Source organism: Anser brachyrhynchus (genome assembly GCF_964034855.1).
Source record: "Anser brachyrhynchus genome assembly, chromosome: 3".
Lineage (NCBI taxonomy): Eukaryota > Metazoa > Chordata > Aves > Anseriformes > Anatidae > Anser > Anser brachyrhynchus.
Genome location: NC_137696.1, coordinates 46546837 through 46573695, shown reverse-complemented (window position 1 = coordinate 46573695; position 26859 = coordinate 46546837). Strand labels below are relative to the sequence as shown.

The 26859-nt window shown below is 39.1% G+C and overlaps 1 protein-coding gene across 8 annotated transcripts in view; it reads left to right on the top strand.

Moving 5' to 3' along the window:
* SLC35F3 (solute carrier family 35 member F3) overlaps positions 1-26859 on the top strand; it is a 170347-nt gene that overhangs the window by 12575 nt on the left and 130913 nt on the right. For 3 of the 8 annotated variants that reach the window (XM_080586428.1, XM_080586426.1, XM_080586427.1), the window contains one exon: positions 1-26855. This exon is cut by the window's left edge and continues 6816 nt beyond it. The exons of the other annotated variants lie outside the window; for them this stretch is intronic. In XM_080586428.1, the coding sequence (XP_080442554.1) occupies positions 26759-26855 (97 nt within the window). In that variant the 5' untranslated portion in view covers positions 1-26758. The remainder of the gene's footprint in view (positions 26856-26859) is intronic. 8 annotated transcript variants of the gene reach the window in all.

Sequence of the window (26859 nt, the reverse complement as noted above, 5' to 3'; positions counted from 1 at the left end):
TATATACCTTTCTAGAGTTAAAATTGGAGCAATTCTCAACCATTACCTACTTCAAATAATATTTCTTAGCTTTGCATTTATAAGCTGTTGGGACTAACTACTGAGTAAAGTTTAAACCTTACTGTAGTTGCTCTTTCTATCTCTCATTGTCTTTATTGTATTAATGTTACACCATTAAAATATTAAGGACCTTATCCAGTAAACAAAATAATAACTAAAAATACTCATGGATGTAAGTACAGGGTCATGCATCTGGTTTATATTCAAAGGGTAGGTCTTCAATGTGTTTTTTTTCTTCAGTTAAATAACCTAGTGAGCTATATTTCCTTTGAGCTACTGAGTTCTGAAGAAATGTCTCTGCAACCATTTGATGCACAAGTTTCAAGCCTACAAAAAAAAAAAAAAACCACAAACTACTTATATATGTGACTAACTTAAGTAGCAGAGCAGATGAGACTAAAATCATTAATTTTTGCATGTTAACTTTTAGCGTGTTAATTATTTGTACCCCAAATAACTGGTTTCTACTGAATGTTAATGAATCACTTTGTTGAAAATATTAATTTATTATTCTCAATAACACAAAATATCCTTTTTGTTTGTCTATGGTAATTACAGTGATCTAGAAGATTTCATCATCGCTATTATGTATACGTTGAAAGTCAATTTGTGTGTGAATAAACCACATAATTTTTCTGTGCAAACAGGAATGATTCCATTCTGGTTCAAAATGCTTCAGCTCTCAATTAGTTTTGGGCATCCCAACATAATTATTGATCTGGTTTTCAGGGGTTGTTTTTGGTTGTGTTGTTTTTTTTTTTGGGGGGGGGGGTATTCTGTTTTGTGTTTTTTTTTTCATCAGTCTGATATTGTCAGTTTTCTAGAATGTAACGTAATGCAAAGTAATTCACATGTGCTGAGAAATTGTTTGATACAACAGCCTGTCTGTAAGGTAAAATGCTTTTGACAGGGGTTCTTTGCAATTTATTTAATGCAAATTAACTGCATAAGTTAGTCTTTTGACGGATGATTGATTTATTTGAGAAAAATGTGTTTCTTCTTGTAATATTTCTGAGTGAGCAATTAGATATTATAGGACCATGTTGAGAAATTAGGCCTTTGATAGCCTGTTTGCAAGAAGTTCTGTTTCCTTAAGCATAAAACGCTCTTCAAACTAAATACATCACTCATTTTATTTAAATTGATTCTCTGTTGATTTCAGTGGAATAAAGTAGTACTTAAGCAGCACAAGCTTGTAGAACCCAGCTTAAAATAAGCAGTCTGAAAAAGATGGATAATTATCAGTTGTAATGTTAGGGACAACATTAAGTTTTTAAATATCTAGCAGAAAAAAAGTATTCAGGTATTCTGTATCTCAAATGCACCATGTGACAAGAAGCTGTAGTTACCAAATTTTTGTGATCAAATTTAACTTGGGCTCAGGTACCTCCCCCCTAATTTAAACTGTTCTTATCAAAGCAACAGGAATCCATGGTACTCTCTCCCTTCCTTTGCTTAGTGACTTTGACTGCACATGCGAAAACATGCATATCCAAGTGAAAATTGTAGTCCTCATATTACAGAGCTCTGGACTTTTTCGTTGTTTTAAGTATAAATGTGTTGATTCAGAGATGAAAAAAAACCTGCATGTGCATGCAGTGTTAGCCTGTGCTGTTGGAATTTACAGAATTACCTTGATGAAAATTGTCCCTGAATAGAAGCAGTTAAGTTTTCTCATAACAAGTACCCTGAAAGAACATTACGTAATGATCCACACTGACATGTTTGGATGGTTTCTTTGCACTGACTGATTATTCTTACAGCTCATTTCCCCCCCCCTCCCTTTCTAATTATTTAATTCATTTGCTTGTATAAAGCCCATTAGTTTTGCACTGGATTTATTGTCTGTATCATAGCTATAGATGTGTTCTTCTGAGGCATTTTACAGAAGTCTTAATTTAGCCCTTTCTGCAGTCACAGCAATGAGTATTGCAAGTTGACAGACAGTTATTTCAAACTGCATACAGCACTCCTTGAGAAGGAAGGAAGGAAGCTTGATGGAAAAGTCTGTGTACTCTGTTTTTTGCCTTACTTTCTCTGTCCAGGTAAGCCTGTATAGGGGAAAAAAGAAGGAGGGCATCAGAAAATTTGTGCTATTTTCCTATGACTAAACCTTCTAGCTGCTGCGCTAAAAAGTGTGTAGGCACCCACAATATATTTAAAATGGCAGAAAGATGGCTTGCTTGGGTACTGAGGACTAATTTTTAATGCAAGAATTGGAATGTACATTGAAAAATGATTTTAAAATATTGCAGACGTTTTGTGATGGACACAATGCATAATGTTTGGCAGGAGATGGATAAACTCAGTATAATTTGCAGTAATGTAGTGATAACACTGAGCTGCAATGTGCCATCAAGTTTGAAACACTGGAACGTAATTCCAGTTTTCTTCTGGATGGGAAAAATGTCTTGCCCTGGTTACATATGTGCCTCTCCAAAGCAACTTGGTAGGCTTTGCATACACTCATAATGAGGGAGCTTGAGGATTATAAATGATTACTTATTCCATGAGCTCCAGGATCCACAGATAGCTAAACTAAACTAAAAGATACCATTTCAACTGGTATTTTTGCCAAACCCCAGATCAGACAGACTTATTCTGGGCTGGTACTCCTGCAAATCTAGGCTTTCTAAGTCTAAGACATATATCATTGCCACTTAGCGCAATGTATCTGCAGTAAGTATTAGAAAATTTTGAAAAAGTATGCTACTTACTGAATTACGTGTGGATAGAAACATGGCTTTTCCATGATTTTGGAATTACCTTGATTGATACGAATTGTGATCCATCTAATTATTATTAAACAAGCAATGTTACGAGGGAAAGCAAGGAAAGGGTACTCTAAGGTGTTGCAAGATAACTTCTCCAGAAAGTTTTGTTGCTGGTAGCGGTGGTTTCTTGTTTGTTTTTGTTGTGTTTTTTTTTTTTCTTTTTCCTTTTCCTGATTGCTAAGCTATATCTTGAAAAAGAAAAAAGTGACTACACCTAGGCATCTTGTGTAGTTTTGTTGAAGGACAGGAAGATGAAGAAGGTAATGTTTGTTCTTCAAAAGTATCAAAAGAAAATAGACTTATGTTAGTCTTGATCTCTGTCTCATAATGTGTATGTTTTGTTTTTCGTTGTTGTTTTTTTTTAACTAGGAGGTCTGTACACAAGTAAGTAGGCTGACTGCATGAAGATGTATTGGGGTATTTATCTTCATTAAGTTAAAACTGAACTGGTCACATACTTAATCTGTTGGGAATTATGACTAGATTTTTGGATGTAAAATAAAAATGAAAATTCACTGACTCCATTTCACAATATCATCCTTTTACAATCTTGACTTGAATGGACATCAGATTCTCAGTTATCTTTAAGTGTGCTTGAACTCCATTGTCTTACAGGATTGATCCTAACCAGCAACAGTGTTGTAGGGTTTTGAAAAAGTGAAGTGTGGCAACTGCTTAAAAGTGAAGTTTCCATGTCTGATGATAAGATCAAAAGGGAATTGTCTCACTTTAGTCTTACTGATGTTTTCAATGTAGGAACTGTATAAACAGTTTAGAAAGATTTAACAAAGTTAATAGACTTATGACATGCTTCAAGATTGTGACAACTGAAGAAGGAAATAAATAAGAACTAATTTCTGACAGACTATTGTAAATGAGACTGACATGACACCCTATATAAGTGTTGCTACTCAGTGGAATTAAAGTATCAAAATGAAATGCAAACAGCAAGCCTGGCTCCTCAAGCAAGGACACTTGTATTTCTAACGCCTGTGGCATGTGGGTAGTTCAAAATTCCTCACTGGAGTATTTCATTCCCATAAAATTGAAATGCTTTATTTAAAAGTCAAGATCAAAAAAGGCAATATTATTCTATGTAGGGAAACACTTATTTTCCCAAAATTAGAGTACCCACAAGGCCCATTTGACGATGGAGTGTTTCAAATGACCCAGTCTGTGCTGATCACCTGCTTCCGTGAGGGATCTCTAGCACAACATTAACCACCCTACAGGGAGCCAAGTGATGGCCGGTAGCTTCTCCTGACTTGCATGTTCCCAGCCGTGTTTTACTACTCCAAGATTTAACACTGTGTGTTGGCCAGGGATTTTCTTCGTCTTGAGAAAAAATTGCTTTGGGATAGTATAAGGAAATTTAAAGTATGATATTGACCCAGACTCTTTTTGCTGCATGAGGAAGAAAAACTAGAAGATATGTGTATGTAATACTCCAGTGTGCGTGAGTACTTGAGACTGTAATTGTTCTAGTGTGAACACGCAAGTGCTTATTGTTTGTTTTTCATGTCCTTATTGATATAAAATAATCCATCAAAAGTAAGTAATAACCATTGAATGCGTCATAGTAAAATGAAAACAAAATGGAAAAAAGTTGTAACATTACCGATTCTAATATATTGGGATTTGGTACCCATTGAAGACAGAAGTAAGTTAACCACAAACTACAAGGAATATGTCAGGAATACATTGTCAGGTAAAGACTTCTTAAAGGAGGTTAAGTGAGGGACTCTAAGTAAAAGCCTTTACCTCATAAATTCGTAAAGGAAGAAGTGAAGAGTTGCCTCTCTGAAAGGAAAAAGAGGGCCTAATTGTTTAGCATCCCCTGAGTTATCCAGCATTTCTCCTATTAAGGGCTTTATTAATGCAACCTTGAACTGCATTGCTTTTAAATGTATCTATGCACTGCTGATTTTTTTGAAAATTTTCTGGTTTTAAAAAATTTACAATTGCCAAACATGTTTGCAGCATAATATTATAGCTAAATACTTCTTTCCCCCTCCCCCTTACAAGGACGTCTTCAAAATTCCTATTCAGTGCTGTTTAGCAAAATACCATCACCTGTTAACAGGAATGGGTTTTTGAAAATTGCTGCCAGTTTCACAGAATCACAGAATGACCAAGGTTGGAAGGGACCTCTGAAGATCATCTAATCCAACCCCCCTGCCAAGCAGGATCACCTAGAGCATGTTGTGCAGGATGGCATCCAGGTGGGTTTTGAATATCACCAGAGAAGGAGACTCCACAACCTCTCTGGGCAATCTGTGCCAGTGCTCTGTCACCCTCACAGTAAAGAAATGCCCCCTCATATTGAGCTGGAACTTCCTGTGCTTCAGTTTGTGCGCATTGCCTCTCGTCCTGTCACTGGACACAACTGAAAAGAGACCAGCTCCATCCTCTTACCACCCTGGTCAAGAATAGGTTGTATTATCTTATTTTTGACATTGTTTCATCTCCACCCCTGTTCTATCTAATGTCTTGTTATGCCCTCCTGTTATATTGTTTAGCTTGTATGCTGTCAGGGGAAAGTGCCGTAAATAACATTGATTTTACATATGTAATACCAACGATCCCAGTTCAGCTAGATTCTGAACATTACCGCACCATAAATACTGATAACCTGTACCCACAGATTGTGTGCCTGAGGATCAGCATGGTTCTGGTCTGACACGGGGAGGCTGCGTGCCTGCAGACCAGTCCAGTGACACCTCTTACAATGTGGTTTGGCAGGGGGGACTATCTGTTGTGTCATATTTAATGGGCACATTGTGGATTCTCCTGGTTTTGCTGGAAAAAAGACATCTGTAGTAGTTGCATAAATGTTTCTTGTTTCTTTATGGAGAAAGGTACTCAAGAGAACTTTCCTGTTTATAACATTTATAAATAAGAGATGAGTGTTTGGATTTGCTGTCGAAGGTTGTTATGTAGTGACTAACAGTACAATACCGTTCTCTTTTTGTCTGTGTCCTGTGGGGTGGGTTGGGAGAGATCTGATAATCACATTGTCTTGGGAGCGATCTCAAACTGGTGCGAAGCCTGAGTCTGTCACCTGCACCCTACTCTGCAACCTCCGTCTTTTACAGAGTTTTTGATTTTGTTTCTATAATTCCAGGGTGGCTAATGCATTCATGTATTAACTAACAAGAAGTATTTGACAATGTGTTCTTTCCCAGAGTAGAAGTGCAAAGTGCAAGAAAATAAATCAATAGCTTCGAGCATTGTGCAATCAGGCTCTGAGATGTGAAGTGGCTTGCGACGGGATAGACGAGAATCTCATTTTTTAAGAGCAAGCTAAAGCCATTTCTGTATTCACCATGAATGTAAGTTCAAGAGGAAGGGGACTCGTGACTTTTCCTTGGCTCCTCACTGTTCTTGGCAGTGTTTTTTCCATAACACCTGGTCAGCTGGCCGGTGAACAGGTGTGTGTAGGGAACAGAGGCAGCTCAACAAGGGAAGTAAACAGCTTGAGTTATGGCCTCTTCCATCTCTGGCTATCCTGTGCCATTTTTTCCCATGATTTAATTCCTCCATGCATTGCAAGGGGAGGGAGCTCACTGGACCAGGAACTGACTTATGGGAGGATTTCTTTCTTTGATGTTCATGCCTCTGCAAGATGATGGTATTTGCAAGGAAGATAGATGTCTCTTGTTCTGCATCGGGGTTAACTATCTACTGCATGATATGGTTAAAACAGATATTTCTCGTTGCATGGTTCAGGACTTTGGTCTTTTTAGGGACATGCCTGCTAAGGCCACTTAGCTCTGCAGTGACAAAATGGTGCTTCAGCTTAGAAGTGTTCTGATACAGTATCTGAGGGTGGGAGATTCCACTAGTCTAGATGAAATAACAGGCTTGTTTGGTTAGCAACACTGCATTGCATTTTCCTCCTTTTACAGGGATGAGATTTTCAAAAGCCTAAAGTGGTCCTGACTTTTACCGTTGTTTTTTTTTCTTTGCTCTGATTTTTTTTTTCAAGTGGACAGATTTTTTTTAATGTTACACGTCTTGCTTGTGCCCTTGAAAGTTTATTGAATCACATAATTTTCTTAGACTAAATTGAACCATTCCTTGACGCTGGCTTCAGTACAGTGGGTTCTTGCCTAAATCTTAGGGATTGTCAGTGATGGGCATGGTGAATTGCAATAAATTTGCTTTTCTTTATTTAAATAAATAAATACATGACTTTCATTATTTAAAGTATTATGAAAAAAGTAAACATCCTCATAAGTAAATACATTATAATCTATTCAGATAATTGCAAGTGATTTTCTAAAGCAGATTAGTTTAATAGCTTTGTTTGCTGCTGAAGTTTTAGGAAGTGTCAATCAGGAAAGAAATGGAAGTCCTTAGCTGCCTACCTGGGAGTGCATTTTTTTCAATACCTGAGCCTACTTTTGCTATTTGTAGTCTTTTCTGATGGAATAGAAAGAATTCCTTGTGATTAAATAAATAAATGAATAAGTTTGGAAGCAGAATATTGGGGGGAGGGGGTTGTTGTTGTTTTTTGTTGTTTTTTTTTTTAAGTTTCTTTCCAGTCTATGGATGAAGATGCAGTTTGTCTTCTGTTTTGATTGTTTGTATTCTGAAGTTATACTAGCTTTAGATTCTTGAATGATACAGTGGCTGGACACAGACTATTACCAGTTTGGTTTATTACAAGGAATTAATTTTTGTGTAGTGTGAACTGTTTTTAAAATTCAAGGTATGTTATGATAAATCAACTTTTTGCCCCAAAGAATCCACTTCACTAAGGGTATTTTAATTAAAGTTTACAACAATATTTTTTTGCTGTTTTTGCAAAGTCTGTATTAATTTGCTGTTTTCATCCAAAAACACCATGATAAAACCATAATATGTAAGGTTTATCATTGTAAATGTCAAACAGCAAGTCTATTACTAATTAAAAATCAGAATAATTCACATCATTATTTAAATGACCACATATATATTTATATTTTATAACTTGTTAAAGATACGGCATAATGTCTTGTAAAGGCCATCATAGTTCTTTTTTAAAGAAGTATTTTTTTAAAAAATCATACTTATAATCAGAAATATACTGCAGCTTTCATCTGAGGAGACACTAATCAGAATATGATAATATAAGGTGAGAAAAATGGAGCAGTTTTAGAAGCATACAAGGTAGATAAGTTATCTGATCTTTCTTATAAGGAAAGAATTATTCATTACATGCTCAATGAAAGGGTCAAGGTAGCCATTTTCAAACAACCATGAAAAGATTGGATTTTTTAGTTTGTTTCTTTTCCTCTCCCTTGTCATATGGACCTCACTGACCCTGGCTATATGGAAGCCAGACAGAAAGAGGGCATACTGAAAAAGGAACCAGATGTTGCTGGTGTTAGTCTGGATGCCACCTCTGTTTTGGGTCCATAGACGTGTGTGCTGAAACGTAAGTGAGGAGAGTGGGCACGCTGTGCTTGCTCACCCTGTTTCCCATACTTTTCATTAGCCATCTGCTGTTGGGCCCTGATCATACCGATCACACCTCTGTTCCCCCTGCCAGTGCAGCTGGCTCAGGGGATGTGCTGGCCCACCCAGTGGCACGTGGGCCACCTCTGGCGCTGAGACACCAGTTCGTGTCTGGGTGGGAGAGGAGAAAGAAATGGCGTGAGCAGAGCACAACCAGGTGGAGGTGTTTCCAAAGAGCAGCTCAGAGGGAGCCTCCTGGAGTTCATGCAGGCCACTGAAGAGGAGCGTAAACGATGTCTAGGAAGATTTGCAGGCCAGAGGTAGAAGTTGGGACTACACTAGGGCTGGATGTGACAATGGCTCAGGAGGCTTTGCTCAGCTGAGGGGATCTTGAGGTAGAAGAGTGTTGCCAGATTCAGGGCAGCCCTCCTCTCCTGGAGCCAGCTGTGGGCAATGCTGCACGTGGGCTGCCTGTCAACCTCCGGCCTCACCTGCTGGTGGCAGTTCGTAAGCCCTCATCATTTAAACCATAGTTGGCTGCTGCCTGTTTTTAAACTGGGGTTCTTCAATCACCTAAATCCATTTCCTTTCTCTTGATTACTTATCCTTACATGTGGTCATGCCTTTTGTTTTCCATGGGTGACTGGATTGGAAAGTTAACAGTAAAGTCCAAGAAGAAACAGATTGTCCTTGTTTACCTTCCAAGCTTCATAACCTCCCCATCTCAAAAAGAAATTGGTTCAGGGTTTCTTTTTATTTTCTGTTTTGTTTGTTTGTTTGATTGTTTTTGTCTTGTTTTCTCTCTGAGAATAGTCAGGAAGACCAGGCTGATTGTTTTGGTTGAAGGACCCTCAGAAGTACTGCAAAGATTTGTTCACAGCAAGAGATTATCCCATCTGTTGTTGCGAGTTTATATTAAACAGGTTTAAGCAGAAATGAAAAGTTAAGCAAAGAATTTTAAATAACCTGCCTTAACATCCTCTTTCTCTTTAATGAGAAGCTGCAGAAGTCAGAAGCAGCTGCACTTTATTCTATCGTGATTTCATGCTCTTATTATTTTTCAGTTATCCAGCAAAACATGAGGAATTTAGAGCTATATTTAATGTAAGAAGTGAAGAGAAACACCCTTCATGGTCTGTTATTTAACACCTCCTTCTAAGCATCCTTCCTTCTTTGTAAAGAAGGTTTAAAAGACACCAGCATTTCCTTTTTTTGATTGCTTTCTGCTGTGTTAGTCACCTCTCTAGCAGGCTCTTTTTGTCAGTACCTGAAAATGCTTCCCTTCCAGGCTCAATTGTGCAGGTGATTTTTTTTTTTCTTAGTAAGAGGACTTCGATGGGTAAGTACAGATAGATTTCAATGCTGATTTACAGGTCAAATACCTTATTTCATCCTCATTTTGTCTGGATTTTGAGACCCTACCCATTTTGTTTGTTGGCTAAAGAAACAAACTCAGGTATGACCATTATTTGTGCACCTCATGGCAATGCTTTGTGAACAGTGAGAAAAGTTTGGTTTCTGCTAAAAGGAAGTGTTACAGTTTGGATAAAATTATCAAAATTCCTGGTGATTGTTTAAATACATTTAACCATATGGCTCATATTCAGTTTTTCTATACTGCTCTAATATAAACTGTGACATTGTTTGATTCAGTAAGAAAAGAAAAAATGTGATAAAACATTGTATCTAATTAAATGCTATACTTGCTTGTTAAACTCTTTACTTTTTGTTCCCTTGCTTACTAAAATGAATTGACTGTTACTACGCATTTATCTGACATTGGTTTTGTTCCTTATTTTAATATTTCTGCTCTGATACTGTATTTTAGATTTTTCCTACCACCTTCTGTTTGTGTGCCTCTGCATGTTTCCTTCTAACAAAAAACACGGATAATTTCATTTTTCATTAGGTACATCGGGGACGTGGGATGTAAGTCTTTTCTAAGTTAACAGGGAAGGACAGGAGCATCTCTAATTCTAATGGACCTTTTAGATGATCTATTGAATTACTGAAGCAAGAATAAAATAAAGTTTCATTTATACTTTACTTGGATATTCCTATCGCTTTCCTTCTTTTTCTCTTAGACTAACCCTGGTTCTTCCTTCACTGTTTCCTTTAATTTCTTAAAACTTAGGGCATACTAGATCTTTTTTTTGTCTTTTGTTCTGCAGTCAAAGCTGTGATATATAGCGAGAAGCTTTGTGTGCGTGTGTGTGTGTGTCAGCAGTTACTTAGGTGGCTAAATTTGTCCATTTTCAGAAAAGCTCTTACGTATTTGTCCTCTTGATCCAAATGGATCTTAAACATACATTATGGCCACTGTTCTGTTGCAGCCTTCCAGCTTTTGTCTTACAAGTTTTTCTTCAGAAAGTACAGCTGACATGAGGATGTTGTTAGTCTTTGGTCTTAATACATCTGTGCTATTAATGCAACCAGAAGGTCTGACCTGCATGTCAAATGCTGGAGTCTAAATTACTTCTTTGCCGCTTAGGAGTGTTGGTACCATTATGCTTTCCCAGCAGTGCTATTCTTTACAAGTACTTTCAGGCTTTAATATCATCGCTTAATTTAATATTTATCAGATGCCAACCCAAAATATTGTGTAGAGCTTCTGTAATTAAGTTTTGGAACTGATGAAATCATCTACTTGCAAATGCATAAAGGAATTATTTATTTTGCATAATTTAACATATTTTTGCTATAAACATGTCAAGGGGATGTGGAGGATGCATTTCTGTGGTGCAGTCAGATTACATTGTTATCAAACTGGGCTTTGCTGGAATTTATTTTTTTTGTGTATTTTAAATCTTACTACACAATCATCCGTACCTGTCAAGGTGACCACCTAATTGTGTAATGGAAAACAATTAATGCTGTAATGGCCAAAATTTTAAAAGCGCACTGTCTAGAAAAGTGCTATAGTTATTCTCTGGGTGACTTGTAATGAAAAGATATGAAATTCTGACTTAATGGTATATTTTCATCAAACTGAACTTAGCACGGCATCTCTGAATAAATGGAGAGAAGAATTGTTGGAGTAATTTCACCTCAGTCCCTGGAAAGGTGATGGAACAGCTCATCCTGGAGGCCGTCTCTAAGCCTGTGGAAGACAAGAAGGTGATCAGGAGTAGTCAGCATGGATTCACCAAAGGGAAATCATGCTTAACCAACCTGATTGTCTTCTATGATGGGACAACTGGCTGGATAGATAAAGGGAAAGCAGTGGATGTTGTTTACCTGGGCTTCAGCAAGGCTGCTGAAGGTCCTAGTGGAAAACAAGCTCATCATGAGCCAGCACTGTGCCCTAGTGGCCAAGGGGGCAAATGTTATCCTGGGCTGCATTAGGAAGACCATTGCTAGCAGCTTGAGGGAGGTGATCCTCTCCCTCTACTCAGCCCTGGTGAGGCCTCACCTGGAGTGGTGTGTCCAGTTCTGGGCAACAAGAGAGACATGGAGCTCCTGGAGCGAGTCCAGCGAAGGGTTTCTAAAATGATTAACGTACTGGAGCATCTCATACATGAGGAAAAGCTGAGGTAGCTGAGCCTGTTCAGCCTGGAGAAGGGAAGTCCTTGGGGATCTGATCAAGGTATATAAGTATCTGAAGGGAGGATGTCAAGAGGATGGGGCACCACTCTTCTCAGTGGTGCCCAGCGAGAGGATGAGAAGCAATGGGCACAAACAGAAACACGGAAAGTTACATCTGAACATGAGATCATGTAGCTCCAACCCACCTGCCATGGGCAGGGACGTCTTCCACTGGATCAGTTTGCTGTCATCAGTGTGCTGATCACTTTGCCCCATCCAACCTGGCCCTGAACACTTCCAGGGTTGGGGCGTCCCTGGTTATGCTAGGTTACACTCAAATCTGTGAGAGTTTTACTTAACACAGCTTCAGAAAAGTGTTTTTCAACACAAGTATTTGGTGGAAAGAGGAAGTGGCTGAGGCACAGTGGTAATGAAGGTGGTCTGAGAGCAGGAAAAAATACTGTCGATATGATTTTACAAGCGATTCACTAATGGGAAAAAAATGTGGCTGTTCACACATCATCAGCCCATCCTGGAGCAAAGGCAATTGATGCCACGACAGAATTGAACCGAATATATACTTGTTTTTGTTCTGGACGCTGTTTCTTTGGTCTATTATTAAACCTGAGTGAGCCCAAGAGAAAAGAACATATTTGCTTTAGGTGGCTGGAGAGGACCAGCGTATCAGTGAAGGATAGCGGAACTCAGTGTTTATTTAAACATTGTTTAGTTTGACTAAAAAATAAAAGAAAGGACAGAGATACAACACCGATGCTCTCTTAGTTTAGCATTCATGTCTCTGGAAGTAGTAAAGAGACAGTGATTCTACTGTTTTCCACATAGATTATCAGAATTGGTGTTGCCTGAGAGAATGCATTCAAGAGCATGTTGGATGTACTTTTCAGTACATGAGGAGGACTTCATGTGTATTACTAATTGCATATGTAAAAAATAGATCCTCTGCTGATTGCAGACGTATAAATAAGTTGTGCCTTTCTAAAGGGTCTTAAAAGTTATTAAAAGACTGTAAGGAGTAGAAGATAAAAGATTTATATCCAGGTGGCATTGGCTGACACAAAGCAAATGGATCCAAGGTCATTGAAAGCCTGAGCAACTCAGGGAAAGAGTGAGTCCCTCGACATTTGCTACAAATAGCCAAGCTTGCTTTGTTTTCCAGGCCATTTAATTTAATGAATAATGACTTTTTACCCATAATCAAGATTGATGGCATACCTCTTTGTCCTGAGGTTGAGACAAGAAGGTGTTATTCTTGCTGCAACCTTGCAGAGGTTATCCATTACTTTAGTTCACTTCCTAACAGTCAAGTTATTTTTGCAGTAAATGAGGCCTGTCAGTATTGCAGTATGACGTGCCAGATCCTCTGCTGAGTGAAGACACCGTTTCCATACTATGGAAGACACGTAAAGGAAAGCGTGGTAGAGCTAGAGATGGCATAGCTGGCTCATGTGTTTTTGTTTCCAGTGATCCCTCTTTCTAGGAGCAATTCAGTATTCAGTTTTTAGCTGAAATGTATTTCTAGTCACTGGCTTTAGTTTTTAATGCAATTTCAAAGCTGAACTTGTGGTTCTGTTTTAAAATGTCACCTTTATTTTAAATGAGAATGTGTACTGGATGGTTGTCATTATAATGAAATACAGTGGTAGCAAGTTCTTAGATCAACTGAGATCACTTATAAAAAGCTCACCCTTTTAATACTGTCATATGCTGTTTCTTAGTTTAATATTTGTTGTTGAAGTTAGATTATATATTACATATTTGGAAATCATTTTAAGGAATATTTTATTTTAATCTTACTCCATTTATTCCTCTTTATTTTAAGATCAGCAGCATAAATCTTCCTTTGGTAAGGTTTTGGTGTGCTAATGTGTCACGTAGGTTAATAAGGTCACAACCTGAGATCTTAAATAACTTTTTTTCCCCTCATATAGGGTGTTTGAAACAATTATTTTTTCTTGCTTTTTCTGTGGATTGTCTGAATATGACTTAATGATGCACAAAAGTGGGCTTTGTTCAAGGAAAGCACTTGTATGAAGAAAACCTGACGTATAATAAATGACATCAAAGGAAAATTGTCAAGAAGCTTTGGTTTCCACCATCGTCTTGGCAGACTTAAAAATAAAAGGGATGTTTCTTAAAGCTTCTTGCCTTGAACATACTTTGTTCCAATAAATGTTACTGGTAGAGTTCTCATGGTTTGCAGAGTAGCCAACACCGAGAACTTTGAATGTGTAGAAAAGGGTTTTCAAAAGCACTGAAAAAACAAACCTGGGTCGGGTAAATATCCAGTACCCTTGAGGGAAGTGGTGATAGCTTAAAGGTTTTTAAACAGAAAACAAAAACGGTACTTCCATATCTTTCATTCATCATTTCAAACCAATGACTATTGAAACTTTTTGGAGCCACTGTGTGAGGTTTAGGGCAGATCTTAGCCATATTTTGTGCAGAAGTTTTGGATGATGTCACCTGTAGCTGCCTACCCCTATGGCAGATTTGGCAGAACAGTTAGTATGTACCCCCTCAGCATAGTCACATTTGCAATTCAGTTTCTTTTCTCAAACCTGGTGTCACTGGCAGTTTCAGCTCAGATGCTAAAAACCAAAGATCTGCATGGCAGTGAGTGAGCCACAAGTCTGCGTTTTCTGCTGCTGTGCAGTGAGGCAGGCAGCACAATGGAAAAAAGAGTTGGAAACAGTGAAATCTTAAAACACGGCAGCACAGTTGCCACTGAACATCTGCTACTGCTTTAAGGACAAGTTATGGAGGAGCTAGATTATTTGCTGTACTGCAGGTGAGATCATTAACAGTGCATAACACTGCAATTGATCATATAGCAGTTGCTGTATACTGGTGGAAGTATATGTCTACATGGCTATTAGTTGGGCTTGGCTGTTGTTGTTTTTTTTCCAAGAGATGTTCAGAGATCCTAAACAAGATCAAAATCCTGCATACTGTGCACTGCAAATAAAATTTAGTCCTGACTGTTATGTCAGTCATGTGCCTTTTATGTTTTTCATCTCTTGTATGTGTTTGTTTTCCAGATAGAAATAGAATAATTTAAACATGCAAAAAATTGTGTGTGTATTTCAGCAATCCCATTTTGTGAAGTGCCATTGTGATACAGACCTGGGTCCCATGAAGATGAAAAATGAGCAGTGCCACTCCCCTTTCAAATTATGCTCAACCTTTGTTTTTTTCTTATGGTTGCCTCATCTACTGTAATTTCAACCTACTACCAATGCCAGAAGCTTATACTACAGCATGAGGCTTAATTATACCCATCTGAAGAAAAGTGCCGATGAATCAGCTCTTCACCAGGCTGAATATTAAAACGGCTCAAAATAAAATATTTGCTGCATTTACAGATGTAAAAGATTTGTTGGTTGCTCAGCAACCACAGAGGCAAATGCAAACAGAATGCTGCTTTTCAGTAACGGGGGGGAGTGCCACAGCTCCATTGTCACAGCAGTACTTGAGAAGGGAAGACCGTGTCTACTAATCTAGGTTTCTGCCCAGATGAACACATCCACCTCCTGCTGGACTTGTTGACCTTTGCAGAAGGCAGGCATCATTTGCTGAAAGATCAGTCGGCCGTAGAAGCCCTTGCACAAATTGCTAGTTGTGTACTCATCCTTTCTAAGGAGAATGCGTGGAAGAGGAGGAATCTTTGTCGAAAGTCCATCAGACCTTAAGTGCTGTTGGTGCCTCTAAGCTTTTAACTGAGCTCCACCTATGCTCGCTGTTGTCACAGGGTCACCCGTCAGGGTGATGAACAGTTCATCACAAATGTCAAACCTGGCTGGAATCAATCTGGCTGTGACTGAAGCTCACTTCCTTATATCCCTTTCCCTGTGGATCAAAGAGCATTATTCTCTTCCCCCTTTCAGCAGTTTTTCATGCTTTGTCAGAGTGATAATATAGAATTATTTAGGTTGGAAATGACCTTCAAGATCATAAAGTCTGTGTTCACCTCTGTATTCTCTCTTTTTTTTTTTCTTTTTTTTTTTCATCCCTGTAGCTTCTCTTTGTAGCTGACAGTTGCTAGGCTTCTGATCATTCCTAGTGTTTTCTTCTGGGCTCTGTCCTAGTATTCTGCCTTGTTCTTGACAGCTACTCCAGCTATGGCCTTCCCTGCGCTGTGTGCATCTATGTTCCCAACTGATGCAGCACACAGAAGGTAGGACCTGCTGCAGTCTGCTTGGGTTGCAGGACTGTGTACCTGTGTAGAGCACTAGCTGCAGGTGGGTCACTCTGCCTGCCTGGGTGCACCCTTCTGGCTGTAGCCCCACCATGGCGGAAAGCACCCTGAGCACACTGGTGCTAGTATAGATGCACCCAGTGTGTCTCCTGGTCTCTGTTTCAGTATTGTCCTTCTCTTTATACTTCCCAGACAACTCCATGGCCTTGATGACTTCTGTTCACCTTATTAAGCACAGCAGCACCCTTTTCTGCAGAAATACTACCTCTTCCGTATCAGTGATAGTGATTTTTCCCACCAGCACTCCAGACCTTGCACTTAGGCTTGTTGAACAGCATCCAACCTTCTCAGCAAGGGCTTGGTGAGACAGCACAAATGAAGCTGGTGTTTGGGCAGGTGTCTCTGCCTTCCCTAGCATAGAAATTGTATCTTGGGTATCAAGTGAACCAGGGAAGAGAAGTGTGTAATCACTCAGGGAAATTATGCCACTGCATGGGAGAAAGTGAACTGTAACAGGTGCCTAGTGATTCGAGAGGAGAGATGCTAGATTCGTCTGCTCTGGCTTTCATTCCATTTGATTGCTGCAATGGTGAAAAATAATTGGGATATAAAAATTCTCATATTAAGGAAAGGAAAAGGAAAATGATATTTGCAGTATGTAAGGAAACATGTTATTGAAAATGTTATTTGCCTGCTTGATGCTCAGTGCATCCTGCTGCAGTTGCATTGGCGGGCTGTTGGTCTGTAATCTTTGCAGAAAGGCTTTGGTCAACTAATGTAATTGGTATTTGATGCTGCCATCAACCCTTGTTTCTTCACTTTTAAATATCTATTTTATCATTTTCATGGTAGAGTGAGGCAGAAAGCATATCATTGTTTTCTTCCTTGAGAGAAGGAAGTGGTAAGTGGTTCTTTTCGTGGTAAGGAAAAGAAACATACAGAGGCACTATGGCTTTCATAATTTTCTGGCTTACACACAGAGCCAACTCCTCAAGTGTACTTGTCTGTGGCCCCAAGACACAGTCATGCTTATAAGTCTGTACTTCATTATTGGCCTTTATATTTTTTTTTCTGGTGAATTCCTCTCACACGCTTTCACAGCCTGGATGAAACTGATTCAAAAAGAGTATCTGCAGGCTGATTGCTTTCTGTGTTTTATCAACTGAAATGTGTGATGGCTGCATCTGTATATTAACTTACCTAATTGTGAAAGCCTCAGATTATGTAGACCTTTCTAAATGTTCAGATTGCGTAGGAAGTTTTTTTGTACCAACTTTTCATTTAAAATGCTTTTCTAAGCTTCAAAATAAAGTTCCAGGGCTTCATTAGTATCCTTATCACAGAAAAAATACTGACAAAGCTGAGAAATAAATAGTCTGGGCAGTGTCCTGCACTTCTGCATGCCAGGGAAGCTGATGATTCACAGCTCTCCAGCACGATCTGCAGGTGGGAGCTTTGGGGCTTGTGCTTCCATGTCACTTAAGTGCTTTTGGAAATCTTAAATTGACATGTCTGAGTGTGATTTCAGAAGCCTCTTGTAAGCTCTTAATCAACTCTGCGCTGTATTTAAGAAGTTTGCCATAACTTTGCCATAAAGTTTAAAATCGAGATTACTTTCCTTTCTTTGGGCTGTGCTGTTTTGTTGTGCTGGAACTAAATTTTGTGAAAATAAGCCACAATCTTAGCTCCTGATGCTGCAGTATTTATAGATGTGCTTAATTTTAAGTACAGAAGTAGTTTGTAGGAGACTTTAGGACTATATGAGTGACATTTCGGTAGTGTCTGTTTTGTCCACAGGCTTGTCTTTTTTTCTTTTTTTTTTTTGTAAATTGAAGTAATATTATCCAGCAACATCAACATGAAAAAAACACAGCCTTTGCAATGCACTTTTATAACAAAGTTTATCTAGGATTGGAGCAGTAAAATTATTCAGGTAATTTAAAGCTTTGAAAAAATGAGATACATTATTTCTTAAAAGTGAAGCAAATTCAAAACAATTCCTGGAGGTGACTGGGGACAACAATCCCTGCTCTTTGATTTTTTTTTTCTTGGCAATTTCCCTCCTCCACCGCCTTGGCTTGGTTTGTTAGCTGGTTCCCTGCTAGCCATCTTTTTCCTTGGCCACCCGTATCCTTATCTTTGCTTTGTTGTTCTGCTCCTGGCTGACGTGGTACTGCAGCTCCTTTGATCTGCCTAAACTAACTGCACTGCAAAAGCAGCACCTGTCTACTGCGGCTTTGATTTGAAGGCATGGATCCTGTCCGAGACCCTGTTGTCCTTCAGCATCGAGGGCTGACAAATAATTTAAGGAAATGTTGCTCAGCAGCTGCAACGTGTTATCTCTTATGACTGGTCAGCAGGATTTTCCCTTTAGACTTCAATCTGCAGGCTCATAAACTTTTTTATAAAGTGTCTGACATCTGCTCTCAGGAAGGTGATTCAGGGATAAGCAAAAGCTGTGTTGTTTGATGAGATTATTCGTAGGCGTCTTTTAGTAGGTCATCTCGTGTTGAATAGCAGATGTAATTAATTGTGCTTTTCCCCACAGTGGAAGTATTCCAGCAGCAAAGATGATCAGTTCACATTCACACTGGTGCAGACGTTCCTGGGGTGCTGCTGCTAATTTTCGGTCAGAGCAGTTTCCCTGGTAATCTTAATAACGTTGCTGGAAAGCTCACAGGGAATTCAAGGTGAATAAGCAGACCTGCAAAGAGCAGGAGCCACACGGTCTCCCGGTGCAGCCTGCTTGCTTGGCTCAGAGAGAAGGCAGATGACACGGGTGAGGGTAATGCATCACCTGTCAGAGACCAGATGTAGCCTAGGAGGTGCCTGGCTCCCCACCAGGCCAGGATGGCTCCGGGCACTTGTGAGGAGGAGGAAGGTCCTGGCAAAGCAACACAGCTGGGGAGGGAAGCTGCAAGGGCAAGAGGAGCAGCGCGAGGTGCTCATCTCCTGCGTCTTGGCGTGGTGGTTGGGAGATGAACCACCATCAGGGACCGGGAGATGAAGTGAAAACATTTTTCCTGGTTTGCTGAAGACAAATATTTTTTTCAGGTTAGCTCCCTCTTGCAGTGCCTTTGCTTTCAGATTTAGTATTAATGATGTGATTAATATTGAAGCTGTCTACACTGGGGGATGCGCATAGTCTCGGTGGCTAAAACATTTTCATTCAATGCAGTTGGTCAGGCAGTGCTATTGGCGAAGTAACTGCAGCGGGACTGCCTTCCGGTTCATCTCTAACCCATGTGGCTTGTGCTTCCTGAAGACCTGACCTTTGCCATGAGAAATACTGAGCAAATACCTGCCATTTGTCCAGAGTGTCAGGGCTGCTTTGCCAAGGTAGCCACTGCAGTATTAGCAGTTCTTTGCTTGTTACAGAAAAGCTGTACTGATCTAGATATTTGAATACAAAGGTAATTGTGGACTAGTCCCTCGTGCTTAAAAGCAGTAATCATATAAAATGCAGAATCCAGGCTGAATTAGACTTAAATGCCAGCAAATCCAGCAAGCCGGAAGAAAAAAAAATGGTAGGGATTTTATGGTCAAAAAGCCAATTAAAGCTTTACAGAGCTTATAGAAGAGATTTAAGCTTAAAGCCTCCATGAAAGCTTGCAGAACATACGCCAGAGCAGAAAATTAGCAACAGTTTGCAATAGCTAATTCTTTTATCCACAGTGAACTCTGGCATCTTAAATTGTCGCTGTTTGTAATCTGAATCAGCTACTGCAAGTACACTTATGAGAAAGGAGAAGCTGAGGTGGGGTAGATAGTAGAGACATACATAGGAAACTCTAATTGACCAAACAACAAAAATAAATAATCTTTATTTTGAGTTGATGGCATAAAGTCAAGTTTAAGGATGATACTGAATAATTTTGCTTAAAAAAAAAAGTCTTGCATTAATTTTAATTTGCCTGCTCTGCTCACAAAGGGGTATCAGTCTAGGTCTTGATGAAATGTGCTGCTTTAGAAACAGTTTATGATGCCATTTCAGGGTGAGGGATGGATTTGTCAACTGAGAATTCATAATCTCTGCACTTTGGAGATTTATTTTTTTTCCCTCTATATCTATGAGAAAACATTGGGAACCACAAGATATTTCATAGCTTTTAGAGGAGCAGTGCATTGATATGTAGGCTGTACCTCGGTAGGATGCATCATTGAGCTGCTTCTGAACATGTAGAATTGGAGAAGGGGTACAGACAGATGCTTCAGTAGGATCAGCTTGTCACTGGATGATCATAATTCTAATCAGTAGGTGATAAGACCAGTTGCTAATGCAAACAACTGAAGGTGTTTTTAAGAGGTATTGGAGGCAATACCTATTGTCTATTCAGTTTGTTCAGAAGTTTCTACTTCTATTCAGTTTGTACAGCCAGTCTAATAAAATGTTTTATTCCTCATTAGACATAGTACAAACGTGATAATATTAGTAACAGTAAACATCTGGCTCATATAAGCATTTTATAACCCAATCTATTGACAAAAGTGTCTCAGAAGCATTGTATCTCTGTGATGCATTTTAAACTTTTCTAAAGAAAAGATATAGTTATGTATTTGGAACAGCGCAAGGACAGCTTTTCATAGGCATTCTGACAAACAACAGATCTGTATTTAATAGTCAAATTATCTCCTGGTCTGTCTTGTGACTGCTGCTGGATTCGTTAGGGTGGATCAATGATACAGCCTGTGTTCAGCCTCTGAGTAACTGGTGTCAGTTTGGGGAATGCTTATCTGAAATGTAACGCATACATTCTTAACACTTCTTCTTATCAGCAATTATGACAGAAACTCAGATTATCAGCCCAGAATGACTACATCAGTACTGTATTACTCCATTTTCTCAGATTATGCCATTCACCTTTATCTTTTAAATGTTAAAAGTTCTTTCATATTCTCAGTAACTAAATATTTAAATTTAGATGTGCTGTTAAACTTTTGCTTCTGTCTACCAGCTGAACTTCTCTTTTAAACAATCCGGCAAGGAAAAATAGCTTGATTTGGTTGGGATATGGACTTAGGAACTTACTCTAATCATTTCATTTATTGCTTTTAGGAGTAAGAGGAAGGACTAGCAATCAGAAAACTAGCAGATTTGTGAGTGAGACAGCATAGTCAAGAATGATCTGGAGACAATTGTGCATGGCCCAGACTAAGGAAAGTCAGACACGAGGGCAATCCTTGGGAAAAAAAAAAAAACAGTAGAAGAGTCTGGTTCTGGTTTAAAAAAAAAAAAAATATTCTTCCTTTTGGATCTATAATGCTCCAGGGCTTATGAATCTCAGCATTCCTCAAAGTTAGCAAATAACTATGAAAACCTCTGTGTGCATCATGTCCTGTCTGTGCTAGTCACATAGCTGGTGTCAGTTCTTCCGCTAGTTCAAGTAACAGGAATCTCACTAGTGCATCGAGAAAGATTTCACCTGGCTTAATGAGTGAGGTTTCAGCAGGATACCGTGTGGTTCATTTTTTTCTCACTGTGCTTTCACTTTAGAATTAGCAAGCTAGAAAGAAATGCTCATTTAAATGGGGATCACTAAGACAGAAAAGTAGACTAATTTGCAAAAAGCAGAATTCAAGTTACCCGTACAACCTGGACATGACCCATTGTGTATAGATGATCAATCAGGGTCCCCTGAATCCCAGCCTCTGCAGTCTCGGTTAGCCATTCAGCAGACAGGTGAAAAAAAGTGCACCTTACATCTTCCCCACATGCTTTTACTCATCACTGGCCATCAGATGCTTTGGATCTTGTAGTTACCCACCAATAAACCTACTGAAAAGCACCAAGAAACACAAATATAATGTGCTAGAATGACACAGCACAAGGGGTGGAGGACACTGATGATGTTTCAGGTCTTGTGGTTGCTGAAAATGTCAGTTAAATTTCCCTTAGTCTGAAGCACAGAGGAGAGAGAAAGCAGTCTGATTTTGGGGGCCATGGATGTGTCATGGAAGAAAGCACGTTGGTGAGGCACATATAGGATTTAGATGTCACTCGGCTACTTGCAGGATGGAGAACAGAGTAGCTCTTTAGCACCTGCATGCCAATATTCAGAAGATGAGGTCTCAGGGTGTTTATATAGCAATGGATGCAGATGCATACCTCTGTCCCAAGGTGCTGTTAGGATGGCAAGGTCTTGGAGGAGCTGATACTGCAGGCTTGCAGCAGCGCTTTTCAGCTTTATATACTTTTCTTGTTTATGTAGAACAGACGCAGAATCATGGTGGCAAAATGGCATTTTGAGTATATATCTATGCAGGTGTATTAAACAGAGAATTTGTTTAAGTGTTCAAGAAGTATTTGGATAGTGCCCTCATTAATATGCTTTAACTCTTGGTTAGACTTCAAGTAGTCAGGCAGTTAGATTAGATGATCTTTGAAGGTCCCTTCCAACTAAATTGTTCTATTCTGTTCTGTTCTATTCTATTCTGTTCTAATATTAATAGGCATATGTTGGGCTAGATATTAATCAAATCCTGACCACCAGAATCTGTGGAAGGCTAAGCTGATGCTGCTAGAGAAGTGTGGGCTTGACTGCAGGGACATGAAAACAGTGAAAAAGGAAAAAGCCAAATCTGAGCATTCCTTACATGGCATGCCTTGCAGCTCACTTGCATCCCTCTACAGGATGCTGTTATTTTTTTTTTATCTGTGGTTATATGCTTTCTTTATAAATGCTTGTGCTTATACAGAAGGATATGCTGTATTATTTACATAGCTTTGTGTATAAAGACAGTTTGCAGATTGAAGTAATCTTATATGTTCATAATAGTATTGGTTTCTTGCATATGAATCAAACGCTAGTCATCCTGATTTTAATTCTCTGTAGGCAGGCAATTTTAGAACTTTCGCTGTTGCTTTGTTACCTTTTGTACATACCGGAAGCTTTCTAAATCTGATTAGGTTTGATACTAGTCATAGGAAATGATTTTGTGTTTAGAGATAATTTTAAGTGCAGCTTGTTTGTTTAAGACAACAGTTCAAATTCAAAAACCCTTCTGATGCTCCATATGACCCTGCCAGGTTTAGAAAAGTAATAAGCTATTGTGTAGAATTCAAGAAAAGTGGAGAACAGTCATATTTGCAGATGTGAAGGTGTAGTTCTTTTGAAAACTTTTCAGACAGGTTTCTTTCTGTCTTATGATTGTCAAGGTAGTAATTATTCTAGAAGTGTACAACTGAGTAATATTCTGAACAGTTTTTCATTCCCACTGTCTCAGACTGTCTCTGAAAAAGTAAGTGAATTCATAATAGCTTTTTTCTTTTATTTGCATTTTTAAATTTTTTTATTCATGTATACTTATATATGAAAACAAAGACAATGTAGAAATTAAGGACATTTTAAGATGCAAAATTTCAACATCTTGCTGAATAAGAGGAGAGTAAATACTGTGTCTGTGGAGCTTATAGGTGATAGAACTATGAATTATTAGTAGAGAAGACAAGTGGATAGGAGTTTAAAAACAAAATCCTCTTTGAAAAATGCAACGTGATACAAGGAACTTGAAAGTGAATTGTGTGGAAGCTCTAGTTTATCAGAGATAAACAGTAGGTTCTCACGCGCACATCTGCAAATACATTGTATTAATTAGAACATGCCTGAAGCTTTTTATGACCTGTTTAGATGAGGGAAGTAGAATATTTTTCTAGATTACAGCCAGTTGCTAGTTTAATGACAAAATTTTTTACACCCCCCCCCCTTTCTTTGTTTTGTTTTAATATGTGTGAGTGATAATATGAGTGCAGACACACTGGTTTGCTTAAAATAGCAGAGTTTCTGCTCCAGACCCTCTCTTTCTTGCCTGGGATTTGGTCATGAGTAAATCACAACTGAAAAGAACTTGATACTCTCATATTAGCATTCCCTAAACCCCTCTGTGTGTTGCAAAGGCAAAGTAGGTTGCAATACATCCATTCTCTGTTTGCAGCCTTCCGCTGGAAAGCTCCAAGAACAAAACCAGACTTGAGATGCACCGTTTGACTGGCACAGACAGCACAGAAAGGAGCCGGTGGTTATGGTTCCCATGTGAAAGCTCTGTTTATGCAGCACCCGCCCACACTGGGTCAAACTCTTCTCTAGTACTTGCTTTCATAAACATCCCTACTTACACGATTCTCCAACAAAATATTTTTAACATGCATTGTGCATCTCGTCTCACCCTCCAGTGAAACTTCCATTTAGTGTAAACATCAGGCAAGTACGACAGCCTTCTTCCTGTGAAGAGGGTGATGAATTCTGACTTCAGGGGGAAACACAGCTCGGCTATGGTCAATGGCAAAGCTCCAACTGAATTGAGCGGAACTGGGATTTGGCCCTTGGTGTTAAAACTATCTCATCTCTAACAAGCTAAGGACAGAATAAAGTCTGGAAATCCAAGTGTTTATACTTTGCTTTTGTTCGTCGGCTAACTTTGTCAGCTCCTTCAATCCATCTGTTTTTTTCAGCTCAGGAACTTGGATTACTGCCATATTCATGCTTGGGAAAAAAAACAAGGCTTTTGGTGTGGTTGTACATTGAAAAAATAGTATGTGAGTGCTTTGTAATTCAACAAGTAGGTACATTAGGTGTTCATTTTAGAGGTTAGAGCATGTTCTTTATTTTCGTTAGTACTTCCTGCCTTGCAGAGTCAATACACAACAGAATAAGTATGCTTTTTGTCCTTCTTTGACATCAATGTGTCCTTTTTCCTCTTCTTTTATAAAACTTCCCCCTAAACTCCAGTTGACTGCTCACAAACTCATTTAAACCACAGGAGATGATGACAAAGAGACTGTACAATTTCAGTCAGTGGGGCTCAGACTTTGTTAACAGGACTTGAAATGGAGACATAAACATGGGATGCTCTCTGTGACCGTGCTCTTCCTTTCTAGGCTGCAAGAGTGTGTCTCTCTGAGCTAGCTACAATGAGAAGAGGTCGCACACAAACCTTGGAGCTTTTCTTTTTCACACTGTGCAGCTCTGTGTAGGCATCTGTGGCTCAGAACACACCATTCCGTGCATCTAAGCTAGATTTCAAAGGAGAAGCAGAGATTTCAGTTTTCTGGTAGGAGTTCAAAAGCTAGGGCACTAAACATGCCTCATAAAATTAGTCCTGATCCATTCAGTCCAGGTTGAGCTTTGGAATCTAGCAGCTGGAAGTTGCTTTTCATTAGCAAAACCCGTAGCCTTTGTTCTGTCTGCCCAGAACAGCAGCTTTAAACTAAATGAAGAACTTCCCATTTAACCTTGCTTGGCTTCGGTGTTGTAGCTCTTGACTTGCAGTCTGAAAGACAGGTAGGTGGATGATGGTTTTGTTTTTCTTTTTTTTTTCTCAAATTGTTATCCATAACTTGGAAGTACTACTTTAAGTACTACTTAAAAAACAAACAGCAACAACAAAAACTTTTATAAAAAGCTTTGTCTGGTCTGGGTGTTGAGTATTTGTCTCTGATTTGTATGAGGTATCTCTGACCTGATTTTTACAAACCGGAGCATATAAGGAAAGCATCATTTAAATTGTTGTGGACATCATTGTGACCTCTCCTAGAAAGGCTGGAGAAAGCAAACATTGGTAAGGGGAGGGAGAATATGGCAGCAAAAGATTGTTTTTGTTATTGAAATGTTGTAGATAGATAATTATTTCTTCTAAACTCACTTTGAAAAAAAGGTGGTTTTTAAAGGAGCTTGAGAGGAAGTGACCTTAAAGACACCCTGACAATATTTTTTGAAACAGTGCCCTTACCTGAAATGCTTTGTTCTTTTACTGCTTTAGTTCTAAATCTTTCTGTCTCTTCAAATCAGAACACTACACTACTGGCCGCATGAAATCTGGATATCAAAATACTGACAAATACACATGCTGCTGTATTGTGAATTTTCCATTTGTGTTTACTGTCCTTGTTACAGGATGAACTTGTGAGTGATAAAAGGAATTGAATGAAAGCATAATCAGGATATTTTAGTGAAAGTACACTTGAATGGAAACTTCTGGTTAGAAGTGAACACTTGGGGAAAATGAGAGGATAAGAACATGGGTGCATGGCAGTGCAACAGAAGAGCTGTTCCCAGCTAGAAACACAGTAGATGTCTTGTTTACTTAAATTTCAGTTGGGTAGCAGAGGAGGCTGGGAATGGAGATTTTTTTTTTCCTCAAGTATTCTTGCTACCCCACTGTTATTGTTCTTTGCTCTCAGTCTCTGTGATTCCAACAGAACCTGTATCCTTGACGAAAATGTGGCAAAAGCTGAGCCCAGAAAGCATACTGAAAAAGCAGCATTCTGGAGAGCTTTGAGAATAAGAAAAATTAAATTGTTCACTTCAGTTGAGAAATTAAGAGGAAATAAATGACAAATGATTTTAATGCAGGTCATGACCTTAATCTAGCCACACTTCGATTTTGGGTGATAGTTCGAAATTCCTGAGAGAAGAGCCGAGAAAGAGGGTCTGGTCTTTGAAGTGTGAGTTTGTCTTAGCACCAGAAGTGCTTTGTGAATTGTTAACCTACAGATGGTAAACTTAGATACTGAGAGCTGAATATAAGATCTCAGGTAAGTTCACAGTTAAATCTGCTGCCTTTGGCAGATAGAAAATTGGCTTTGTACTTACTGGGTGCTCTACTAATGAATACCAGCGTAGAACAGGTTTACTAGCTTCTCTGTATGGAGATGCATTGATGAAGAGCAAGATGCGGATTGCTTAGGAGGTGTTGTAGACTTGTCAGCAGTGGGAGTTGCACAAGCAGTTGTGCAGCAAGTGGTATGCTCCAGGGTAACTTGACCACAGGACAAATATGCCTGAGAGTTTGTACCTGTGCCCAGGAGCCTACCAGCAGCACAAGGCCTGGAGGCCTCAAAGGTGA